Source organism: Lemur catta, chromosome 2 (genome assembly GCF_020740605.2).
Source record: "Lemur catta isolate mLemCat1 chromosome 2, mLemCat1.pri, whole genome shotgun sequence".
Taxonomy (NCBI): Eukaryota; Metazoa; Chordata; class Mammalia; order Primates; family Lemuridae; genus Lemur; species Lemur catta.
This window is the reverse complement of record NC_059129.1, coordinates 95,182,397-95,203,807: the sequence shown is the minus strand read 5'-3', so window position 1 is coordinate 95,203,807 and position 21,411 is coordinate 95,182,397. Positions and strand designations below refer to the sequence as shown.

Sequence of the window (21,411 nt, the reverse complement as noted above, 5' to 3'; positions counted from 1 at the left end):
CCAGCAGTATGTGTGAATTACAGTTCCTCTACATCCTCACCAATACTTGCAATTTTTAAAAAATATTAAAATTTTGAAAATTTTACAAGTTTTTAAAATGTTAGCCACTTTAATAGGCTGTTTGTGTGTTTTCTGTATCTCTTCTTTGGTGAAATGAATATTAGATTGTTTGTTTTCTTATCATGTTTAGAGAATTCTATATATATTCTTCATACAAGTACTTTATCAGATACATGCCTCACAAAAAAATTTTTTTTTCCATTCTGTGGCTTCTCTTTTCATTTTCTTAACAATGTCTTAAAGGTCATAGGTTTTTTACTTTGCTTAAGTCCAGTTTATCAATTTGTTATGGATTTTATTGTATTTAAGAAATCATAGCCTAACTCAAGTACACAAATAATTTCTTCTATGTTTTGTTCTATGAGTTTTATAGTCTCAGGTTTTACATTTAGGTCAAGGATACATTTCCTGTTAATTTTTGTATGTGACACAAGGTGTGCATTCAAGTTCATCTTTTTGTATGTGGATTTCCATTTGTTCTAGCATCATTTATTGAAAATACTGACCTTTGTCATCTGCATTGCCTTTTAGCTTTTGTCATAAAACAGTTGTACTGAGATGTATGGGTTTATTTCTGGATTCTCTATTCTGTTCCTTGATTTATTTGTTTATTTTTATGCAAATGCTATGCTGTTTTGATTTCTCTAGTTTTTAAATAATCCTTGAAATTAGGTAATTTTACCTCTCTAACATCATTCTTATTTCAAAGTTGTTTTGTTTAGTCTAGCTCCTATGTGTTTCCATATGAATTTTAGAATCAGCTTGTCAATTTCCTTAGACAAATCTGCTGGAATTTTTATTGGAATTGCATTAAATCTGTAGATCAGTTTGGAAAAAATTGATATCTTAAGATTTTTTTTCATTTCTTTTAGCAAAATTGTATAGTTTTCAGTATAAAGGTCTTTCCCATCTCTTTTCAGATTTATCCCTGAGTAATTCATAACATAATGCTATTTTAATTGATTTTTTTAATATTTTATCTTCAGATATTTCATTGCTAATATATAGAAGTATAATTTAGGTGTTTATCTTGTATCCTTCCACCTTCCTAAATTCACTCGCTAGTTTATAGAAGCTTTTTTGTAGATTCCATCAGATTTTTTACATAGACAATCAGGTCATGTCTAAATAAATTAGAACACTATCATGATATTTATAAATAAATATGAACTCAAAAATGCCTACTCAAAAATATTTAATTTTGTTTTCTTATATTATTGATTTAATGTTGCTTTGTACTTAGGGATTGTGTACTAAGATGCAGGTATAGTCTCATTATATTTTTAAAATTTAGTGGGTGGTAATTTCAAATGCATTAGAATTATACAATATTTGTGTGGTATTCTCAAGTGCACGCACTTTAAATATAGGACACATTGAAAGGTATAAATTGGTTTTTAAAAAAAAAAAAAAAAAACAAGGAAATAAATGATTGCTTTTAATGTTTTGTATGGGCCCTTCACATTATTACCGCTTTTAATGGGTCATGCCTTTTCTAGATTGGACAGCTGGCTTTTAAAGGGATGAAGAGACTCAATAGAATCCAGTCAATAGTGTTTGAGACTGCCTACAACACCAATGAGAACATGCTGATTTGTGCCCCTACTGGAGCTGGAAAGACCAACATTGCAATGCTTACAGTCTTACATGAAATTCGCCAACATTTTCAACAAGGTTTTATCAAAAAGAATGAATTTAAGGTAGGAAAATAGTAAACCAGACAATAGCTTTTTAAGTTGTAAAAATCAAAATAAGTTTGCAGTTGTAAATGTTATTTGAAATCTGGAAGTTCTTAAGGATGTTATACTTGAAGTCAGGTAAAGAATGCTGCTTGATTTACTTCATTACTATTAAGGCAGTCTCAATTTGTGTTATGAATATCCTATTACCCTTGTAAAAAGCTACAAAAATACATTTAGCTCTGAAACGGAACCAATTTTCAAAGAGATGAGGCTGTGTAAATAAATTCCATTGTCCTTTAAACAGCTGCACACTTATCCAACAAAGATAAGTACTTTCATATTAATATATCACTATTAAGATTTTTCACTGGAAGTAACTAGAATCATATTTCATAATAAATTGTGACTTCTGTTGGCTACTGTGAAACAAATGACATTGTAGTTTTTGCTCATTTATCAAGCTAGTATTCCTTTGGTACAGATTGTATATGTTGCTCCAATGAAAGCCTTGGCAGCTGAAATGACAAATTACTTCAGCAAACGTCTAGAGCCACTGGGCATCGTTGTGAAAGAATTGACTGGTGATATGCAATTGTCAAAAAGTGAAATTTTACGAACACAGGTATGTTGTTTACCTAGATTTTTTTGTTTAATGCCATTCTTTTTTTTAGGTAATTGTGAAAATTATTAAAGTAGTCTATTTTAAGTAATTATAATACATTATACAAACATAATGTATAATGTAGTAAACTTCTTTTGTTTGTAACCACATCTTACCTTTGTATTACAAAAAAGGTTTTGCTGGTGCTTTGTTCTATAATATCCTTTCTAAGTTATGTGATTCTTACTGTAGCTTGAATATTGTTAGGTTCCAAGTCAATTGACAGTAATGCTGTTCTTTTACAACAGTAGGGAATAAGGATATGGATAAGACCAGAGTTAAATTTTAAGAGGAGGGAAATATATAGATCTTAAAATGATCCTACTAGTATTCTTTGCCATTTTTAATCTGCTTTTGTACCTGATTATTATTTCATTTGGCTACTTATTTTTAACTCTATAATTTCTATTTTTTTTTATGGTACACATTCCCCATCCATTCGTTAGTGACATTTTCTTTCCATTCTTTTTTGTTTTTTGTTTTTTGTTTTTTTGAGACAGAGTCTCACTCTGTTGCCCAGGCTAGAGTGCCATGGCATCAGCCTAGCTCACAGCAACCTCAAACTCCTGGGCTCAAGTGATCCTCCTGCCTCAGCCTCTCGAGTAGCTGGGACTACAGGCATGCGCCACCATGCCCGGCTAACTTTTTCTGTATATATTTTTAGTTGTCCATATAATTTCTTTCTATTTTTTTTAGTAGAGACGAGGTCTCACTCTTGCTCAGGCTGGTCTCTTTCTCCTGAGCTCAAACGATCCACCCGCCTCGGCCTCCCAGAGTGCTAGGATTACAGATGTGAGCCACAGCTTTCCATTATTAAAAAAGTTCTCTTACCATATTTATAATGGCTACTTTAAAGTCGTTGCTAAATCCAACATGCGGTCTCCTCAGAGTCAGGTTTATTGACTGCCTTCTTTTCTGCAAAAGGGTCACACTACCCTGTTTGCATGTAAATTTGGTTGAAAATAGTAAGTTTTAGAAACTCTGGATTCTATTTTATTCTTCTGAAAATTATTTACTTTGTCTTTGTTTATATTTCAGTAGATTTAGGGGGTACAGTAGAGTTTTGTTATTAATACATGGATATGTTGTATAGTGGTAAAGTCTGGGCTTTTAGTGTGTGTACCCATCACCCAAATAGTGTACGTTGTAACTAGTAGGTAATCTTTTTATCCCTCGTCCGCCTTCTACCCTTTTCCCTTTTGAGTCTCCAATGTCTGTTTTTTTTGTTTTAATAAGTACTTAGTTGCTTGATTTCTAATTTCAAACTTTGTCTTCCCTGTGTTATGCATTTACTGATGATTGTTCTTACTGCTTCCCAGTGCTGTCTTTTTAGCTAGGCCCTCATATGTCTTCTCTGTGTCTGTGTAATTTGTAATTTGGTGGTTCATCAAGGATTTGGGCAGAGATAGAGATCACTTTTTCTAAAGACTACACTCTAATTTCCTCTTGTACTGCTGACTTTGGAATCTACTCTGACACTTTTAGCCTTTCTGCTTACTGCTTTCATCCGCTAGGGCTGTGTATGGTTGGGAAATCCACTCACTAAGGAAAAAACCATCAAACTCACATATTTGGTTCTGTATAGCTGTCTTTTTCAGAGTAGAATTCATTCTGATCTCTGCCTGCTTTTTTGCTTGCTACCCCTGGGTTCTCTCCCATAAATGTATTGTTTAGTTCTCAACCTGGCATTTGGGAGGTTCTCATGTTGCTGCGTTTTTCAGTTTAAATTTCAGACTGCTTTCTTAGCTCTGAAACCAATCTCTGAACTCTAATTTTGGGCACCTCTTGCTAATGAGGCTGTGGTTTTTCTCTCCCCTTTTTGTGTAGCCACAGTCATGGTTGTTAGATCATACCCTTGGGTCAACACTCTGCAGACTGGGAATTCTTACCTTTCCTAGTTACAATTCAATACTAAACTCTCCTCTGGCTTCTTTGTTCTTCGGGATGCTTTCCTGTGTCTTAAATAAAAGTTTTTTAATTGTACACAGTATTTTATAGTTATCTGCAGAGACTCATACCACCACTTTGGTCCTCTGCCTTACTAGAATTTGATTCCCTAATATGTTTATTACTGCATTTATAAGTTTTTTGAAAAGCTTTTCTTCTCTTTTACTAGCAGTGAAGGCAGGAAGTATTTTGTAAAAAAAAGTTATTGCATGCCCATGCATTTTTTTTATCATTTTTATAGAAACTTATTCCAAATTTATTTTTCTCAAAAATCAATAATTATATTCAAGATATTAAATGCAAAATGCTCTTTGCCTTCATTATTTTAAGCAACTTCTGCCTAGAGGCTTTTTAATAATTTCTTTTTAATTAAAAGGACATTCTGAAGTATTTGATATATGAATACATTTCTGGTACTCTCTGTGAAATCTGAGTGATTAGATACCATCCAGCCTTTTCCTTGAAACATTCTAAATTTGGTTTTGGTAAAGACTCTAGAGAATTGTCATTTGATAAACCAGAGTAACAATTATATGTATATATAGTCTCTTTATCAAATTTTGATTCTTTTCATAAGTTAATAATCTGTATACTTAACACAATGAACTGAATTATGTTTAAAATTTTAAGCATGTACAATAAAGGAAGTTTTATAGATTTGAATACCACAGTACACTGTTATGCACAGTTTCCAAATTTATGGACTCATTAGATTATAGGTTCATGGTTTTGTAGAAGTAGTGTTATATATTGATAGGTTTCAAGGCTAGCGAAATATGTAATTACAGAGATTATTATCTCAAAACCACATATCAGATTGATAATTTTTTAGTGTGCTTTTTACTTTTATAATGCTTTGTAGGGGCATACACATTAACTCAAAAATTAACACAACAAATTCTCTTTATTCAAAATAAAATTTTCCAAAATCAGAACCATTCTAGAGTATCTGAGACTATACATACCTATCTATGATATATCTTACCCAAAGGAATGAGTCACAGAATTTTAGGAAAGATGAAGAAATGCTTAAGACAGTTTATTCCTCTTTTATTGCTTGTAAGTCTAATCATAAATAATTTTCTGTGAATAGTAAATTTGGCTTTGAAAGTCTTGTCTCACTGTTTTTCCAAATCTATGGCTCTTCCTTTGTATCATTCTGCTGAGTCTTTCAGCACACCATTAACAGACTCTTTTTTTAGTCATTCCTATTGCTACAAAATGTGTCCTGGGGATACCCAGGGTTTCCTGAGATTCTCTCAAGGCATTCTACAGGTTAAAACTGATTTTCATAATAATATTATGATGTTATTTTCTTTCACTCTCATTCTCGCACAAGTATATAGCAGATTTTTCCAGAGGCTGTGTGGTAATGTCATCACTGACAGTTAATGGAATAAGTACTTTGTATTTTTGTAAAAATTTCTCAGTTTCAATTTATAATTAAAGAAATGTTGATAGATTTAATTCAACAGAAACAAAATTTCTTTGGGGCCTTAATAATTTCAAAGAGTACAAAGGAATCCTAAAGCCAAAATATTTGGAGAAACACTGTGATGGGTGAAAGCTCCTTATATGTGACATTGGATTCTCTTCAGTCTACATCCAACCTAGTTTTCATACTTACTATCTTCCAGCTGCTTCTCAATATACAATATAGCCAGACCATTTTTGGTTTTTCTAAAATAACATTGCTCAAATAACTTTTTCTCAAATGATCATTGCTATTTAGTAAGTTTCCTTGTGCATTTTCTCCTTTTCATAATATCTTCCTTTATATAATGACATTTGTCAAATCTTGCCCTTTCTTTAAAACTCACTTCAAACCCTGTGAGTACTTTATTTCCTCTTGCTTGGGTCTTATTTATTTATTTTCATAAAATAATACCTAGTGTACAAAGCCTGTGCTTTTGGACCTGAGGTAGTCTTAAAAATGTGTATCACTCTCAAGTAAAGTTCTGATGCTCTTGTACTATATCCAGTTGTGTTACCAATGCTAATAAAAGAATGTTTATGGAAAGACAAGGGAGGTAACAATTTAAATTATGAGCCAGTCACTGTGCTAAATGCATATGTGCATTCTTCCTGAGTCTTCACAAGAACCCTATTGGGTGGTGTCTCTATTTTACAAGTACAGAAAGTAAAACTCAAAAAAAAATCCACTTAGATTTATATATTATATTTTTAAAAGGTTTATGAACATCTGTTTTTTCTCCATTTGCCCATTTTTTTCACTTGCTGGATATGGTCTATGTCTTTTGTCAATTTTTTTTCACTCTGTGAAGGCAGGGACCATGGGCTTGGCCTCAGTAATAGTGTAATTGAACCTATTGTCTTGCCGCTTTCTCTTGATTCTTTTTCTACTGTAACCCTAATACCAATGATGCTAATTTTTGTGGACTGCAAACTGTATAGTTACTAATCTCTTCACTCTGTCCTTCTGCCCATCATTGCAGATTCTCACAGATTAAAACTGTGATGCTGTCACTGCCTTTGAGATTGGGTTGGAGCAAAGTAGAGAATAATACAAAGCATGTGGAAGTGCATACATATTCAACTTTTATTTTTGGAGTTTGAATTTCCTGGTTTCCCTACATTTTTAATTTTTAATTTTAATAGTTTCTAAATTATTACTACTATATACTTTTTGATACATAAGTTCCCCAATAACCAGCATTGATTAAATTAAATATAACCTTAAATTTCCTGGCATTTTCTCCCAGCTTTCTCAGTATTGTTAATTTTTTTTAATATGAGAAGGCAAATTAATCTCATTTGCAAACTTTCTGTCATGTTCTTCTGATCATATTATTCTCTTGCTCATAAACTTTCATTGGTTCTTTATTGCTTATTGAATTAAGTCCAACTACCTAGCTTGTTAAGAATCTTGTATAAATTAGGTATAATACAAGATGTGATCTATTTTGTGGTTCACTAGGACTATCAGCTACAGCATCAGTTATGATTTTATTAAGGTTTGAATGTAACATTTCCTTTTACGAGACAGAATTATATAATTCTAAGATTAACTATCAGGAGAATCATTCAGTGCTGACAGCAGATACCTTTTTGGTGTTTAGCTAAAAAGCAATTTTGTGTAACTTTGAAAACTTAAGTAGGTTTGTCATCTACCTTTCCAATCTATATTTCATTATTCTACATATACCTTTAATTCCAAACTTCTTCTCCTAAATGTACACTTGATGAAGAGGTACTATTTTACAGTATTTACCATACTTTTCAGTGGTTCCATTGAGCAGTGTTCCTTTGAACCTCTATGAAAACACTGGTCAGAAATTTTGGAAGAGATTTCTCCTGCCCTAGCAGTAACTCTGTGTCAAAGCAAGGCATTTGCTCTGACATTGACTAACCCAAAAAGCGATTTACTGGTTGGTGAGAAAAGGCCAGGCACACAAACCTGCCACATACTCATCATTTATTAAATTAGGAATATAGAGCATTGTTGCTCAATACAGTAGCCACGGGCCACATGTGACTATTAAAATTAAAAATTCTTTTCCTCACTTATGCTAGCCTCATTTCAATTGTTCAATAGTTACTAGTAGCTACCAACTTGGATACTGCACACATAGAACATTATTGTCATCATAGAAAGGTCTATTCAACAGTGTGAACATAATGCTTAAAGAAAGCATGGTGGCAATGCAGAGCAGAAGCAGAGGCAGTGTATGTGCATACATGTATATTTCCTTTTGTTATGGTGTACACAGTTGGCAGTATACAAAAGGTCTTACCACAGTTGAGAAAAAAGCCAGTTATTGCTAAGCCACTCTGTTTTATAGAACTTAGGCTTACAGTGTTTGTGCTTCAGTTTAAGGGGATATTTATAAACATCATGCTTTTCTGGTTCTTAAACCAGTTTTGATACAATTCTCAATCATACAGTTGAGAAATCACTGCCTCCGGCTTCCTGGAGTCCTGCAGAGTGCTCTCTGTATTACATGAATGTTTTATATTTTATTTAACTCTTCCTTAGATGTTTGTTTATAGCATTTCTAAATTTTTCCTATTGGAAAAGTCAAAAGTGTATGTGATTAGGTAGAAATGCATACCACAAAACAAAAAGTATGCAATGGAAAATAAAAACTCTAGGTTTTCAAAAATGGACATCCTTGCTGAATAAAACATTGAAGATTATAAAATGACCCTGTAGGACCCTAACATTCAAATTAGTAACTGGAAGTAGCATTTTCATCAATTTGTTGTTTCCTAATTTATCATTACAGAATGAATTTTGATGTTATCCTTTGTTCTCGTTACCTAAACCAACTTAACATCTAGTCCTTGTCTCTTTATGTTAGATATTTAGGCATTGAAATTGCCATATTGCTACATTGATTATATTTTGCTCTGAAAAATATTGGTTAATTTTATAGCTTACTTAACAATAATCAGTAATCTTCACCCTACTCTTCCACCTTCTGTCACCTAGTGCTCTATTTGGTATGAAGACCTGGAAAGAAAAGAAATTTAGATTACTTTGTAAAATATGGAATACAAAACTAAGAGGAAGTGAAAAATTTTACACAATGTAGATTTTATCAGTACCAACTTCTGGATTTTGTGAAGGTCTGAACTTCTGCCATGTGTAACTGAGGACATTCAGGGTAAAGTCATTTATGAAGCTCATTAAGATACTATGTACTTTTTCCATAAATCATTTAAGTATGATAATCATTTGAAGCTTAAGCTACTTAAGCATAGTTACAGTTTTAAAACCAGCTTAAAAACCCAGAATCTTCTTAATGATACAATCTGTAAATATTATTAGGTGTTGATGTAATTCAGAAATTAGAGTGCTATTTATATTTGTTATGATGCTACTTCTGATGTCCCTTTCCTATTATAACCTGTAACAGTATATAGCTTGTCCCAAGTAGCTTATCACAAATGACAGTTTGTATTTTCCAAATTACTATATATGTGGTTTCATTTAGTTTAATAAAAATGGGATCATACTTTATGTGTACGTGTGTGTTTGTATAAAATGCATAATACTTTTTTTTTACTGACAGTATGTATACATCTATCTTACTGCCTTCAAAAGAACTTTATCAATGTTCATCTGTATCTGTGTTTTTTTCTAAGATAGAATTATGAAAGTGAGATTGTCAAGCATAGGGCTTATTTATTATAAATTTGATAAATATTGCCAAATTTACTATCCAAGATGACTCTACTTGTTATGCTTAATATCTTTATTAAGGGAGAATTTATGCAAATGATAATTTAAATACTAAATACAAGAATAGACTCTTCCCACAGTGAAAAATACAAAGTCTCAAAAAATGAGATGTTAAACATTACTAGCAATCAAACGAATACTAAGTAAAATACAAAGCTATTTCCCCATGATAAATTAATAGTTAAAGATAATGAAAGTACCCTATGCAGGCAAACCTACAGTGTAACTTCAGCTCCAGCCATTTGCTGATAGTGTGTTAAAATCATTTTGGAAAGTAATTTGCTTAAATGAAACCTGGCTAGTATGGTGAAAAACAGCTTAGTAAACTCAAAAAGAGAATGGAGGCCGGGCACGGTGGCTCACGCCTGTAATCCTAGCACTCTGGGAGGCCGAGGCAGGTGGATGGCTCGAGGTCAGGAGTTTGAGACCAGCCTGAGCAAGAGCGAGACCCCGTCTCTACTAAAAATAGAAAGAAATTATACGGACAGCTAAAAACATATATAGAGAGAAAAAATTAGCTGGGCATGGTGGTACATGCCTGTAGTCCCAGCTACTTGGGAGGCTGAGGCAGGAGGATTGCTCTAGCCCAGGAGTTTGAGGTTGCTGTGAGCTAGGCTGACGCCACGGCACTGTAGTCTGGGCAACAGAGTGAGACTCTGTCTCAAAAAAAAAAAAAAAAAGAGAGAGAGAGAGAAAATGGACATTGGCGTCCTGGGGTCCTGGAAGGGGTCCTGGAAATTTGTCAGATTTAGCTAATTGTTCTTAAATTGCAGTATCAGATTACTTGGGGAGCTTATCCCTATTGCATACACTGGTATTTTGTCCCTTCCAATATGCTTTTACCCTTACTGAGAATAAACAGCATTAAAATTAAAAAGAATAGGATATCTGTTAGTAGTACCTTCCTCCTTACCATGTAACATATAATGTTTTTATATTGATTTTAGGTTGTATAACCTAGAGGATTTATGCCCTGCTTTAAGATTTTGTTCTGATTAACTAGGATTAGAGATGATGATTGTGTTATTAGTCAGTGTGATCTCAGAAATAGAGATATCCATGAAATGATCCCTATTGCCAAAAAGGTCGGGGACCGCTGCTCTAGAAAGTAGTTCCTTGAATGTATAATTTTCAATAGGCGAGCTTTCTCACCCCTATTCCCAGCATTTCATGCTCTGCTCCTTGTTTCTTTACTTAGTAGATGTTACATATGAAATTTCAGCTAACAATAGTATCATAGAGATTTTTTTAAATGAAAATACCAAAATACATTTCAGATGGCATTTTTTATGCTCTTGCTTTATCTGTACTTTTCAACAAACTGTGTGCTATAAGAATACTTTTGTACTTGAAGATTTTCTAATTAATTTTTATATTTTAATTTTATAATTGAAGGCTACCATCGTTAACATAAATACAACTAGGTTCTTGAGAGGGCTTTGTGTTTATGTGTGTGAATGAATGTTCACTGATGCATGTGAATTGATGGGAGAGGAGAGAACATAAAAAATGTTAAAAAGGAAGTAGTTGGAGCTAACTGATTTGCTGTAGTATCCCAAGGGGCAGGTATAATCTGCAAGCTGTCAGATTCCATTATGGGGGCTGTTGCCGTCAATCAGAACTGACATTTGTATATCAGAGGTTAGTATAACTATAATTATATGTATGTTTGTAGAATATAAACTGTGTGACATTTTAGATTTAATGTTTAAATTAAAACAGTCGTGTAATTTATAAGCTTACTGGTTGGCTAGGTATGTGATTATGTATTTTTAAAAGGATGATAGACTTCTTAAATCTTGCAAGCTGTTGCCTGGTCTACAACTGCAGTATTAGAATGTGATTTGTAACAATTCCAGGCAGTTTTCACTACCGAAGATTTATTGAATAAGGTTTCTTGAATAATGCTCCTTAGCTTAGTTAACAGATCCCTAACACTTTCAACTAAATGTGCCATATTTGATCAGTTGTAAGACACATTTTGAAAATTTATTGGATTGTGGTTTTTTTGCCTAAGTGACATGTGAAATAATGATGTACCTTATAATCAATGGCTCCTGAGACTTAATGAGTTTTGTAATATAGTCTTAGATTTTAATGACTATATTTTGATACTTTATCATTTTGGTTTTACAAAGTCATTTATATAATTAGCTTAAACAATTTTTCCAATTTTATACAGTCTAAGTGCCAAAAATTTCAAAATCAGTATTAAATATTATAAAGGCAAGAAAACAGACATTTATCTTTAAAATTTCTTGTATTCTTTTTAATTTAAAATTTTAAATCTACTTTTAATTTATAGCCATATGCCTCAAAGAAAAAACTGTTCCAACAGTTAAAATGATTTTTAAAAAATGTTTAAAATTCAGTATCATATCAGTATGACTTGTGTAACTTCACAGTTGATGTAACAGGATGAATTAAACATAGAGCAGACTACTTGTAGGCATTGCAAACATTTCTCTGTGTCTTAAGCTAGATATATGTTGTCAATAGTAAAGTTTCAGGACTATTTCACATATTATGAATTAATTAATTAAAATACAAAGATTTAAGTAATTGGGGTACTGTCAATGGCTAGATAGTTGCTCTTCACTACAAAAAATTTGAAGCATAGATACTAACATGCATTTGGTTTGTCAGATCTTAAACATTTGCTCAAGAAGTTGAAAACCTTTCTATAAAATGGCTTCTTCTGTACAAACACACATTGTGTCTCTCTCTCTCTCTCCCTCCTCATCACCCTTTTTCTTCCTCTAAATTTCTCTTACCCTTTTTCTCTCTTATTTCCCCCCTCAAACCAGCTTCTTCATTCTGAAATAATGGTTATTATTTTGATTTGATTTATTTTTTTCTCTTGGTTTGTAAAGTAGCAATCTTTGAGTAAGATTGTTTAGAAATATCATAATTGTATCATCAGCCATCCCTGATTTGGCTTCTTCGTCATAACGGTATCAGGAATGGCTTTGTGAATTATTACTGAAAACCATATGTACTGTGTCTAGTGTTTACTCCTTATCTACCTTCTCATTGACTCTATCTGAAGTGAAAATGAGGTTGAAATGGCATGACTTTTTGTGATGGATTCATACTATTGGTGTGCTCTCTTCCCTAAACACTAACATGTGCTCCCATAAACATACAGTATGAGATTGATCATAGGCCGTCCCCAGCTATGGATGCCTCTCTTTTGGGGACCAGAGAGAGACTGCTAGGTGAAAGAAAGGGTGGGAAGAGAAAGGGCTAAAAGAGATTTTAGTTAGAAAATGAGTGAGAAAGCAGGTCCTTTTGTTAAGAATCCTCAACAGGAGTTTTTTCTTAGGCTCAGTTGCTCATGGCACAGAAAGCCGATTTCTGGGTCTATGAGAATTGTCAAAGAAGGAAGGAAATTTATTGCAGAAGATGGGAGGTGGGAAGACTGCCTCTAATCCGCCTCAGGGGTTTTTCTATTTATGAAATGAATACTGCATGAAGTGAGTGAGCATCATAACATGTTTGGGGTGGAGTGCAGGGCACGCAAGTGCAGTGAGTAATCATACTGGCACATACATCACATGATCAAAAAATGGCAGGTAAGCGCCTCGCAGGGTGGAGATTTTAGTAGTATAATGAGCTATTGGTAATTGGGCATCCTTTAGGTCTGTGGGCATGTAGGTGGTGGGGAGTATGTTGCTCAGCAGGTCCTTGGGCAAGATTTCTGGTGAAATTCTATTTATCTTGACTTCCCTGAGCAACCGGGTAGTATAAGGCCTCATGATTATCTCGTTACTGCAAGGAGGGTCCACCATTTCTGAAAAACAACTCAAAAGGGAGGGGATCAGTGAAACAGAAAATTACAAAGTTCTGGTCAGCTAATCCACTGACCTGGGAACTTGAAACATAAGAGAACTGCAAAAAGGTGTTTTTGTTCATGGAGCCGGTTATACTTTCTTAGTGTCTCTATACCTGGTAATTTGTGGCCCCAAACTTATTTTATTTCTTTTCTCTCAATTTTATAGGGAGTGTGGGTCTTTTGGGCAGTGTAAATGCTAAGAGACTTACGTGAGACCCCAAAATCTCCACTAATTACTTGTAGGACCTTGAGAAAGTCATTTTATCTTCTTGGGTTTAACCAATAAAATGCGATTTGGGGACTAGATTTAAAAGACCTACTACTCTTTTGAAGTTCATTCCTTTGCTATTTGTATATTTAATAGCCAAGAATTACAATAAACGGGAGAAAAAAGTTAACTCGTGGAATTTTATGCCTTAAAGTGATTCAGAGTATGTATGAGAAATCTGAAAGGACAAGAACAAATTCTTTTTTTGTTGTTCAACAGAGAGCAACAGGAATAACATTAAGGCAATATAAAGATTATGAAGTTTAAATCACTTGTGTCTTATTTCCCTTTCTGGTTCAAAGATTTCCCATAAATATGTTATACTTATTTTTTCTCATCTTTTTGCTTTTGATGTATATGGGAGTTCCTGTTTGAGGGGAAGATTGATAAATGGTCATAAAATTGGCCTAGATAAATGGTCATAAACTTGGCATCTATACTTAAAAAAAAAAAAAAATATTTCCAGTCAACAGGTTGAGGAACATGGACTTACATGTAAGATTCCTGTCCTCAAGATGCTGGCAAGGTACATATAAAGACATATATAGATGATCACACAAGAGATAATATGTGATAAAAGCATATTAGAAGCACAAAGAACATATTTGCTTATATTTTCCTCCCTGCTTGAAATATTATTCTTTATTTGTCTGGAAAGCTCTTATTCACCTTTTAGCTATATAGTTCGTGTGTACCTTCTATTTAAGTTTTGTTTTTAAATGTAAGTTATGTATCATTATAGTACCATTTATGTGCACAACTTACTGTTATTGAAATAAAATATGCAAAAATATACAAAAATTCTAAATGAACAGCTTGATGAATTGTCCTAAAGTGAATATATTGATGTTACCACTACCCAAATCAACATATTAAATATTATTAATACCAGCACCTCAGAATCTCTCTTTATTCCCTTCTCTTCTACCCTCTTCTTTCTTTCCAGATATCCTAGCTTTTAATATCTACATTAGTTTCACCTGTTTTAAAACTTTTTATAAATGAAGTTCTATACTATGTGCCTGGGTTCTTTCACTTAACATTAAGATTATGATATTTTTTTCACATGTTCTTGCATATAGTTTAGTAGTTTATTCACTTATATAGTATTCTATTATATAAATATGTTACTAGTTATTTATCCATTTTATTGTTGATGGGCATTTGGTTTGTTTCTAATTTTGGAGTATTATAAATTATACAACTATGAAAATTTATAATACACATCTTTGGGTGCATTTATGTGTACATTTCTATTGCGTATATATTATATACTAGGAATGGAATTGCTGGGTCACAAGACATGCATATGTTCAGCTTTAGTAGATGTGACCAAGCAGAGTAGTTGTTGCATAACTTTATATTCCAACTGTTGCTTTATGAGAGTTCTAGTTGCTCCATATCCTCTGTAAACACATTTCTGTCTTTGTAACTTTTACGATAGTTGTGTAGTGGTATCACTTTCTCTCTCTATACCCCCTCCCTTTTTTTTTTTTTTTTTGTAAATATGGAAAAATATATTTGTGATTTTCAGTTAATCTTTTGGCTTAAGGTTTGCTCAATATGGCATACTGTAGCATAGTTATTATATCATAATAGCATTTATGCACACAGGTTATTGTTCTCAAACTCACATATTACATTTGTAAATTTATATTAATATATTCTTAGATAATTTGGTTGTTACTTTTGACTCATGAACAATGGTGCTATAATTGTAGATCTTTAGGGGAGAAAAATTTATTTTTAGACTTCTCTTGACTTACATAGAATGAAACACAGTCTTAAATATGTAGTTCAATGAGTTTTGGCAAATGTGCAAGCCACTCCTAATAAAGTCTAGAAACATTTCACCTATTGAGAATGATTCCTATTGCCTCTTCTCTGTCTGTTCCTCCTCCTCCAAACCACTACTTTGATTTATCATCATTCTGGCTCAGTTCTTTATAAAGCCACTCTAGTAACAGTAATCACTTTTTAATATTCATCTCTCTAATAACTATTTGTAGAGTAAAAAATATTAATAAAAGTACATTTAAAAGCAACGCGATTTTTTCTTGCAAACCCAGAAAACCCAGATCCATAGCTCTGGGGTCTAACACTGGAGGCTGATTATCTGCCTGTAATTGCTAGCTGGCCAATATAGTAACAGTTTTTTCTACCTATTAAATCTTTTCATTTTCTGTTCTTAAGGAGCATTAGGTTAATTAAATCTAGTAATACATGGGGTAAAAAAAACAACAACAAAGTGTAAAATTCACACTCAAATTCATTTCTCTCACAGGTATTATTTGGCAAGAAGCTTTGTGATCTCTTCCATAATTCTTAGCTCAAAATTCAACAAATGTGATTTGGGACAAGTCTATAAATACTTGGATTCAGGCACAACATTCTTCATTCAGTGAAGCGCTACCTCTCTGGAATGTTTGATAAAGGGTTTGCTGTGGTGTCCAATTAGTGGATTATGCGAATAATTATAAAAAGTTTAGCTTAAAATTTTTATTGTTCTCTACTTTTCCCCTCCTCAAGGAGAAATATACTTCAGCTAGAGAAAAGAATAATTCAGTAGTCATTAAATAATCATGTGAATATTGTAATTTTACTATAGGCAAATATAAGAAACATTTTTAATAATAAGATGAATTGTTCTGGCAAGTCTTAAGTTCTTTGGTTTTGCTGTCAAATTAAAAGCATTTTAAAATTGAATATACCACCAAATTTTTGGCATACTGGTAGTGTATAAGCATCTCAACTGTGCCATTTTCCCATTTTGCCTGTCTCCAGTGGACAGGCTAAAATTGGGACATTTTGAATAATGATTTTTATACTGCTGAGGGGGTAAATACATGTACTGAGAAAAATTTAAGTTGACAGTTAAAATATTGACACTTAACCCATGCCCTAATACAAGAGCAGATGGAAATGTCTTGCTTGAGTTCCATTTTATTAAGGAAATGTGATACTTTATTTTCTAGCCATTTTAGTTCAGGGAACTGAATTGATCAAAAATGATATAAATTAAGCCACTTCTTACTGTACAGAAAGTAAAGTATAGAAAATAAAATGCTAGAAAGGATTTTTAAGATTTGGTGGTACAAGTTGAACATCTCTAATCCAAACATCTGAAATCCAAAATGCTCCAAAATCTGAAACTTTCTGAGTGCTGACATGTTGCTCAAGGAAAATGCTTATTGGAGCATTTGGATTTCAGATGTTTGGATTAGGGATGCTCAACCTGTGTAGCTTTCTGATTTCTGAAAATTTTGATTTTACAATTTAACTTTTACCACATTATTACCTCTTAACGTTAATTATAAGGAACAGTAGTATTCTAAGTTTATGGTGAGGTAAATAGCCAAGCTTTGTATTTATTATTATAACTTAATAGTTTGCTTTGTAGCTCTCCTAACATTTACTAATAATAAACTAGCTTTATTTTATATTTTAATGTGACATCAATTTAAAGTTTAGGAGAATTGCTGGTTGTTTTTTTAAAACATATAAGTGTGTTTTTCAAGGACTTTTAATGGAAAGAGTTGTTAGTAAGTAATCTCTAGGTGTGTTTATGATAATATATCTTAAGTTACTTTAAATCTGTTATTGTTCAAAGTAGGTTTAACACTAGAGTGGATTGTTGATTTTTCTTTCATGTCCTTTTATATGCTTCTGTCACTTCCTAATCGCTTTTCAGATAAAGATCGATATCAACATATGCTACTTTAATAGATAGTATTGTTTTTTTTACATTGTATGATCCCACTTAAAAAAATTTATGTATTTTGTACACTTCACACTACAGTTCACTGACAAACTACCTTCAGTGAGTTTTAAGTTATCACTTGGTATCACAGCTTAAAGAATTGTCCTCTCAAAATGAATGTTCTCTATAGTGAATTAGATTTCGTTCTGGGATATTTTAAGCACTTTTCATTTGCTTTCTATAGAGATGGCCAGAATTATTTCTTTTTGAATGACACAGTTGAAATTTAAAAAGTGTATGTGATTTTTTTTCCCTTTTTAATTTGATGGTCTTTTCTTATCTTATAGATGCTTGTGACCACACCAGAAAAATGGGATGTAGTGACAAGAAAGAGTGTTGGGGATGTAGCTCTTTCCCAAATTGTAAAACTCCTTATTCTTGATGAAGTTCATTTGCTGCATGAAGATAGAGGACCAGTATTAGAAAGCATAGTTGCACGTACTTTACGGCAGGTAAGAGGAAGTTATTTATAAGCTTATTTTGGAGGGATGAGCAGGTTTTTAAAACTAAAATGTAGCATTCAAATGAAATGTTAATATGCATCGTTCATGGGAACAAAGATAAGTTTAGTGTGGAGAAAACTTTAGCTATTTCATTTTCACATTAAAAGTCCTCTTTCTTTCTTCCAAATCTTATTTTATTGAAATCTCTTTAACCTGAATAAATAAAGGAAAACTTTCCTTCTAAACCTGTGTTGCAAAGCTAAATCTAATACTGACATCTTAATTAATATATTTAAAGGGAGACATGTACATACTGTCTCTAGTTTTGGACCTTGTTGGTTATTCATAAATAGTCCAAACTAGAACTGGTAAATTCCTGGTACCAGGATTCTTATGATATTTTCTGTCTAAGCTCATTTTCGTTATGTGAAAAGATAACTTAGAATACTCATGAGTATTTAAATGAGATTTTGGGGGAGATTGTGCATATATAGAAAAAAGATGAACACTTGTTTTTCAACCTAATCAAGAATTCTAATTCCTTGACTCCGCATTTGTTATTGTCTTTTATTCATATTCCCCTGCTTTTATTTTCTTTCTGAAATAGCAAGACTCCATGACAAATAATTCTCTTGTTAATAACCTTAACTTACTTATCCCCTGAGTACCTGGCAAAATTACAACAGTGAATCAATTGACTCGTGTCTGCACCTCTAGCCAGACTGCTGATCATTAGTGGAGAAGATTACACAGTGATGTAGACTAGCATCAGTATACTTTCATAGACTGTGATGTATATTACGCATTCATAGCCTCTAAATTCACCTGGCTCCTTGGGATCACCCTGTAACTTCTAAGCAGCTTTTCTTCTGTTTCCTTAATATGGCTCTTTCTGAGCTTCATCAGTCTCCTCTGTCACTCTTCATCATCCTGTCGTGCCTCATTCTTATACAGCAGTACTTTTTACTGAATGGAAATAGAGTCCTTCATGCTTGAACTCCCTCAATTTCTATCCCTTCCCTTCCTCTCCCTACCCAGAAAATAAAAAACCCCTCCCCACCACCACGAGCATACCTTTTATTATACTCCTTGTCCTTTTCTCAGAAGTCCCTTCTCCCTTTGCCTTGGACCCAATTCCTGTCACTCTGTAAGTTACTCCCTTTCTTTCTTCTATGTCTTTACCTTCTCTCTCTCAGGAGGCACTATCACTTCAGCTTAAAAGAATTGCAAAGTCCCTTTTATCTTTACCAAAAAACTTCCCTCAAACCTATCCCTCTCCAATAACTTCTGCTTAATAAAGCTATGGATATAGTAGTAAACAAAGCAAAGTGCTTGCTTACATTTAGATTTTAAGCTGGCCTAGAGAATGGTGCATATACATGAAAGAGTAGAAATGGAATTGGAGGAGTGTTTCGGACATGTTCACTTTTTACCACATAAATTGAAAATATTTGTATACACACATGTACACAAAACACAAAGTTTTGAAATATTCAAAGCAGATTCACAGAAATCAGAGATTTTAGCTAATATGCAATTTAATTATAATTTCAAGAGTACATGATGAAGCATGGAGAAGTCTGAAACTGCTGAATCTACTCTCCAGGTCCTTTCTTGCTACAATTGGTATGCCCTGGCCCAGATTTTATACATGGTATATCAACAAGAGCATGTAGGGCATCATTTACACAAAAGAGAGCTATTTTGATCATAAAATGCTTTGATTTTATACCCTGATACTTAGCTTAGTGACGTTTTTCAGGGAGCCATACTGCATGAATCCACACGTTCCATGTTTACTTTCAGTGTACAATCTAGAGAGAGTATGTCCATCCAGCTAAAATTAATCTACAAATAAGACTTTCTGGAACTATAGAACGTTAGAGGCCACATAAATATCATTAATATATTTGTTAGGATTCTTCACTGAAAAAGCAGTCAGTCCTATAGGCATAGCACCATAGATTGCAATCTTGCTGCAAATCTTTTCTTTATGTGTGTACATAGACACATATACATAACATTGTGTATCATGTATAATATTTTTAAGCAGTTATAAGTTTAAAAACATTTTATAAATTATTTATAAATGTATATTTTTCTATATGCGATGGGAATAAATATAATTTTCTGTATATAACCTATAAATATTAATATAAACTATAAAATTATATATTATAGATTTATTATATATAATATAACTATATAAGTCTATAATATATGTTAATATATGTTATAGAAATATATATTGTATATAATATAGATATATATTAATTCCTTCTTCCCATTGTCATCTCCATGATGTGGACAAATTCTAATTGTATAGTTTTGCACTACTATGCCCATAAACCTTTGTTGACTTGCTGTTTGATGTCTTAAGAAAAATTCAAATTCCTTAGCTGAATATTAAAGATTATTAAAGCCCTCATCTGTCCAATGTTAACTTCTGCATATCTGTCAGTCACACAAAACTATGTGATTTTTCTCTGTTTCCTTTCCAATACCATTGACCTTCACTCAGAGACTAAATTAATTGTACTTGAAGCAGAATGTGTTCTTGGTTGTGAGATAAGAATTATGAATGCCAAATTATATAATGCCTTTTTTCTTTTTAACTCCACACATCCACTTATTGAAAATCTAGTCTTTTGAATCCATGAAATACCACTTCTTCTATGAATTGTTTTCTAGTTCCTCAAAATGAATTACACCTTTTCTGTGTTTCCTTTGCACTCCCCCCTACTTTTGCACATTTTTAGCACATATCATAGCCTCTGTTATAATTTCACAACTTGCTAGTTAATTCTGTCTTCATCTGTATCCCTCACCAGGTTTTAATCTCCTTGACAGAAGTATCTATGTGATTCTTCTCATATTTCCAAAGTATATATAGTTCAGTACTCATAACTATTTTTATTGAAAAGCAAAGTTCCTGTTTTTGTTTGTTCCTTGTGATTACCAGATGTTCCCAGCAGATGGCACATCACATCACACTTGAATTTCACATCACATCACACTGCAACATGTGTAACTAAATGTAGAATCATCATAGGAAACTCTTCCAAGACACTAGATTTTGTTGAGGAACTGAAATTGCATGGTGGGATTAGAGATGAAATTCATAACACACTTGGCATGACTAGAAGAAATTTAGAAAAGGTAAAAGTATAAGAAATTCCAAATCTGTTTTATTTAACAGTGGGGAACTAATATTAGTTGTCTTCTTAACTAACTTTTCCTTCAGTTAGGCAGAATTTTTCTGAACATTGATTTTATGTGAGGGAAAATATCATAAAAATTTACTGCCTAGTCTTTGGGCTAATGATAAAGAGGAAGCTATAAATTTTAATTTTTTATAGTTTTCAGCAATTATTGTTTTTTAGGTGAATATGTACAGTGTATAGAGCTTCCAGATTTAGCTTAGGACATAAAATTCCAAATTATTCCTATTTCAGATAAAATATTTCACACGTAGACTTAACTGTTTTATGAATGATAAGATTAAACTTTCAGATTTTAAACAGTTTTTGCTTTAAAATGAATTTTTAA

The 21,411-nt window shown here is 32.7% G+C and overlaps 1 protein-coding gene across 6 annotated transcripts in view; it reads left to right on the top strand.

Annotated features, from left to right (window-relative positions):
• ASCC3 (activating signal cointegrator 1 complex subunit 3) overlaps window positions 1-21,411 on the top strand; it is a 307,070-nt gene that overhangs the window by 87,513 nt on the left and 198,146 nt on the right. For 5 of the 6 annotated variants that reach the window (XM_045544081.1, XM_045544080.1, XM_045544079.1 and 2 more), the window contains exons 9-11: window positions 1,560-1,760; window positions 2,224-2,364; window positions 17,707-17,871. In XM_045544081.1, coding sequence (XP_045400037.1) covers window positions 1,560-1,760; window positions 2,224-2,364; window positions 17,707-17,871 — 507 coding nt within the window. The remainder of the gene's footprint in view (window positions 1-1,559; window positions 1,761-2,223; window positions 2,365-17,706; window positions 17,872-21,411) is intronic. The other variant, XM_045544082.1, reaches the window with a different exon arrangement.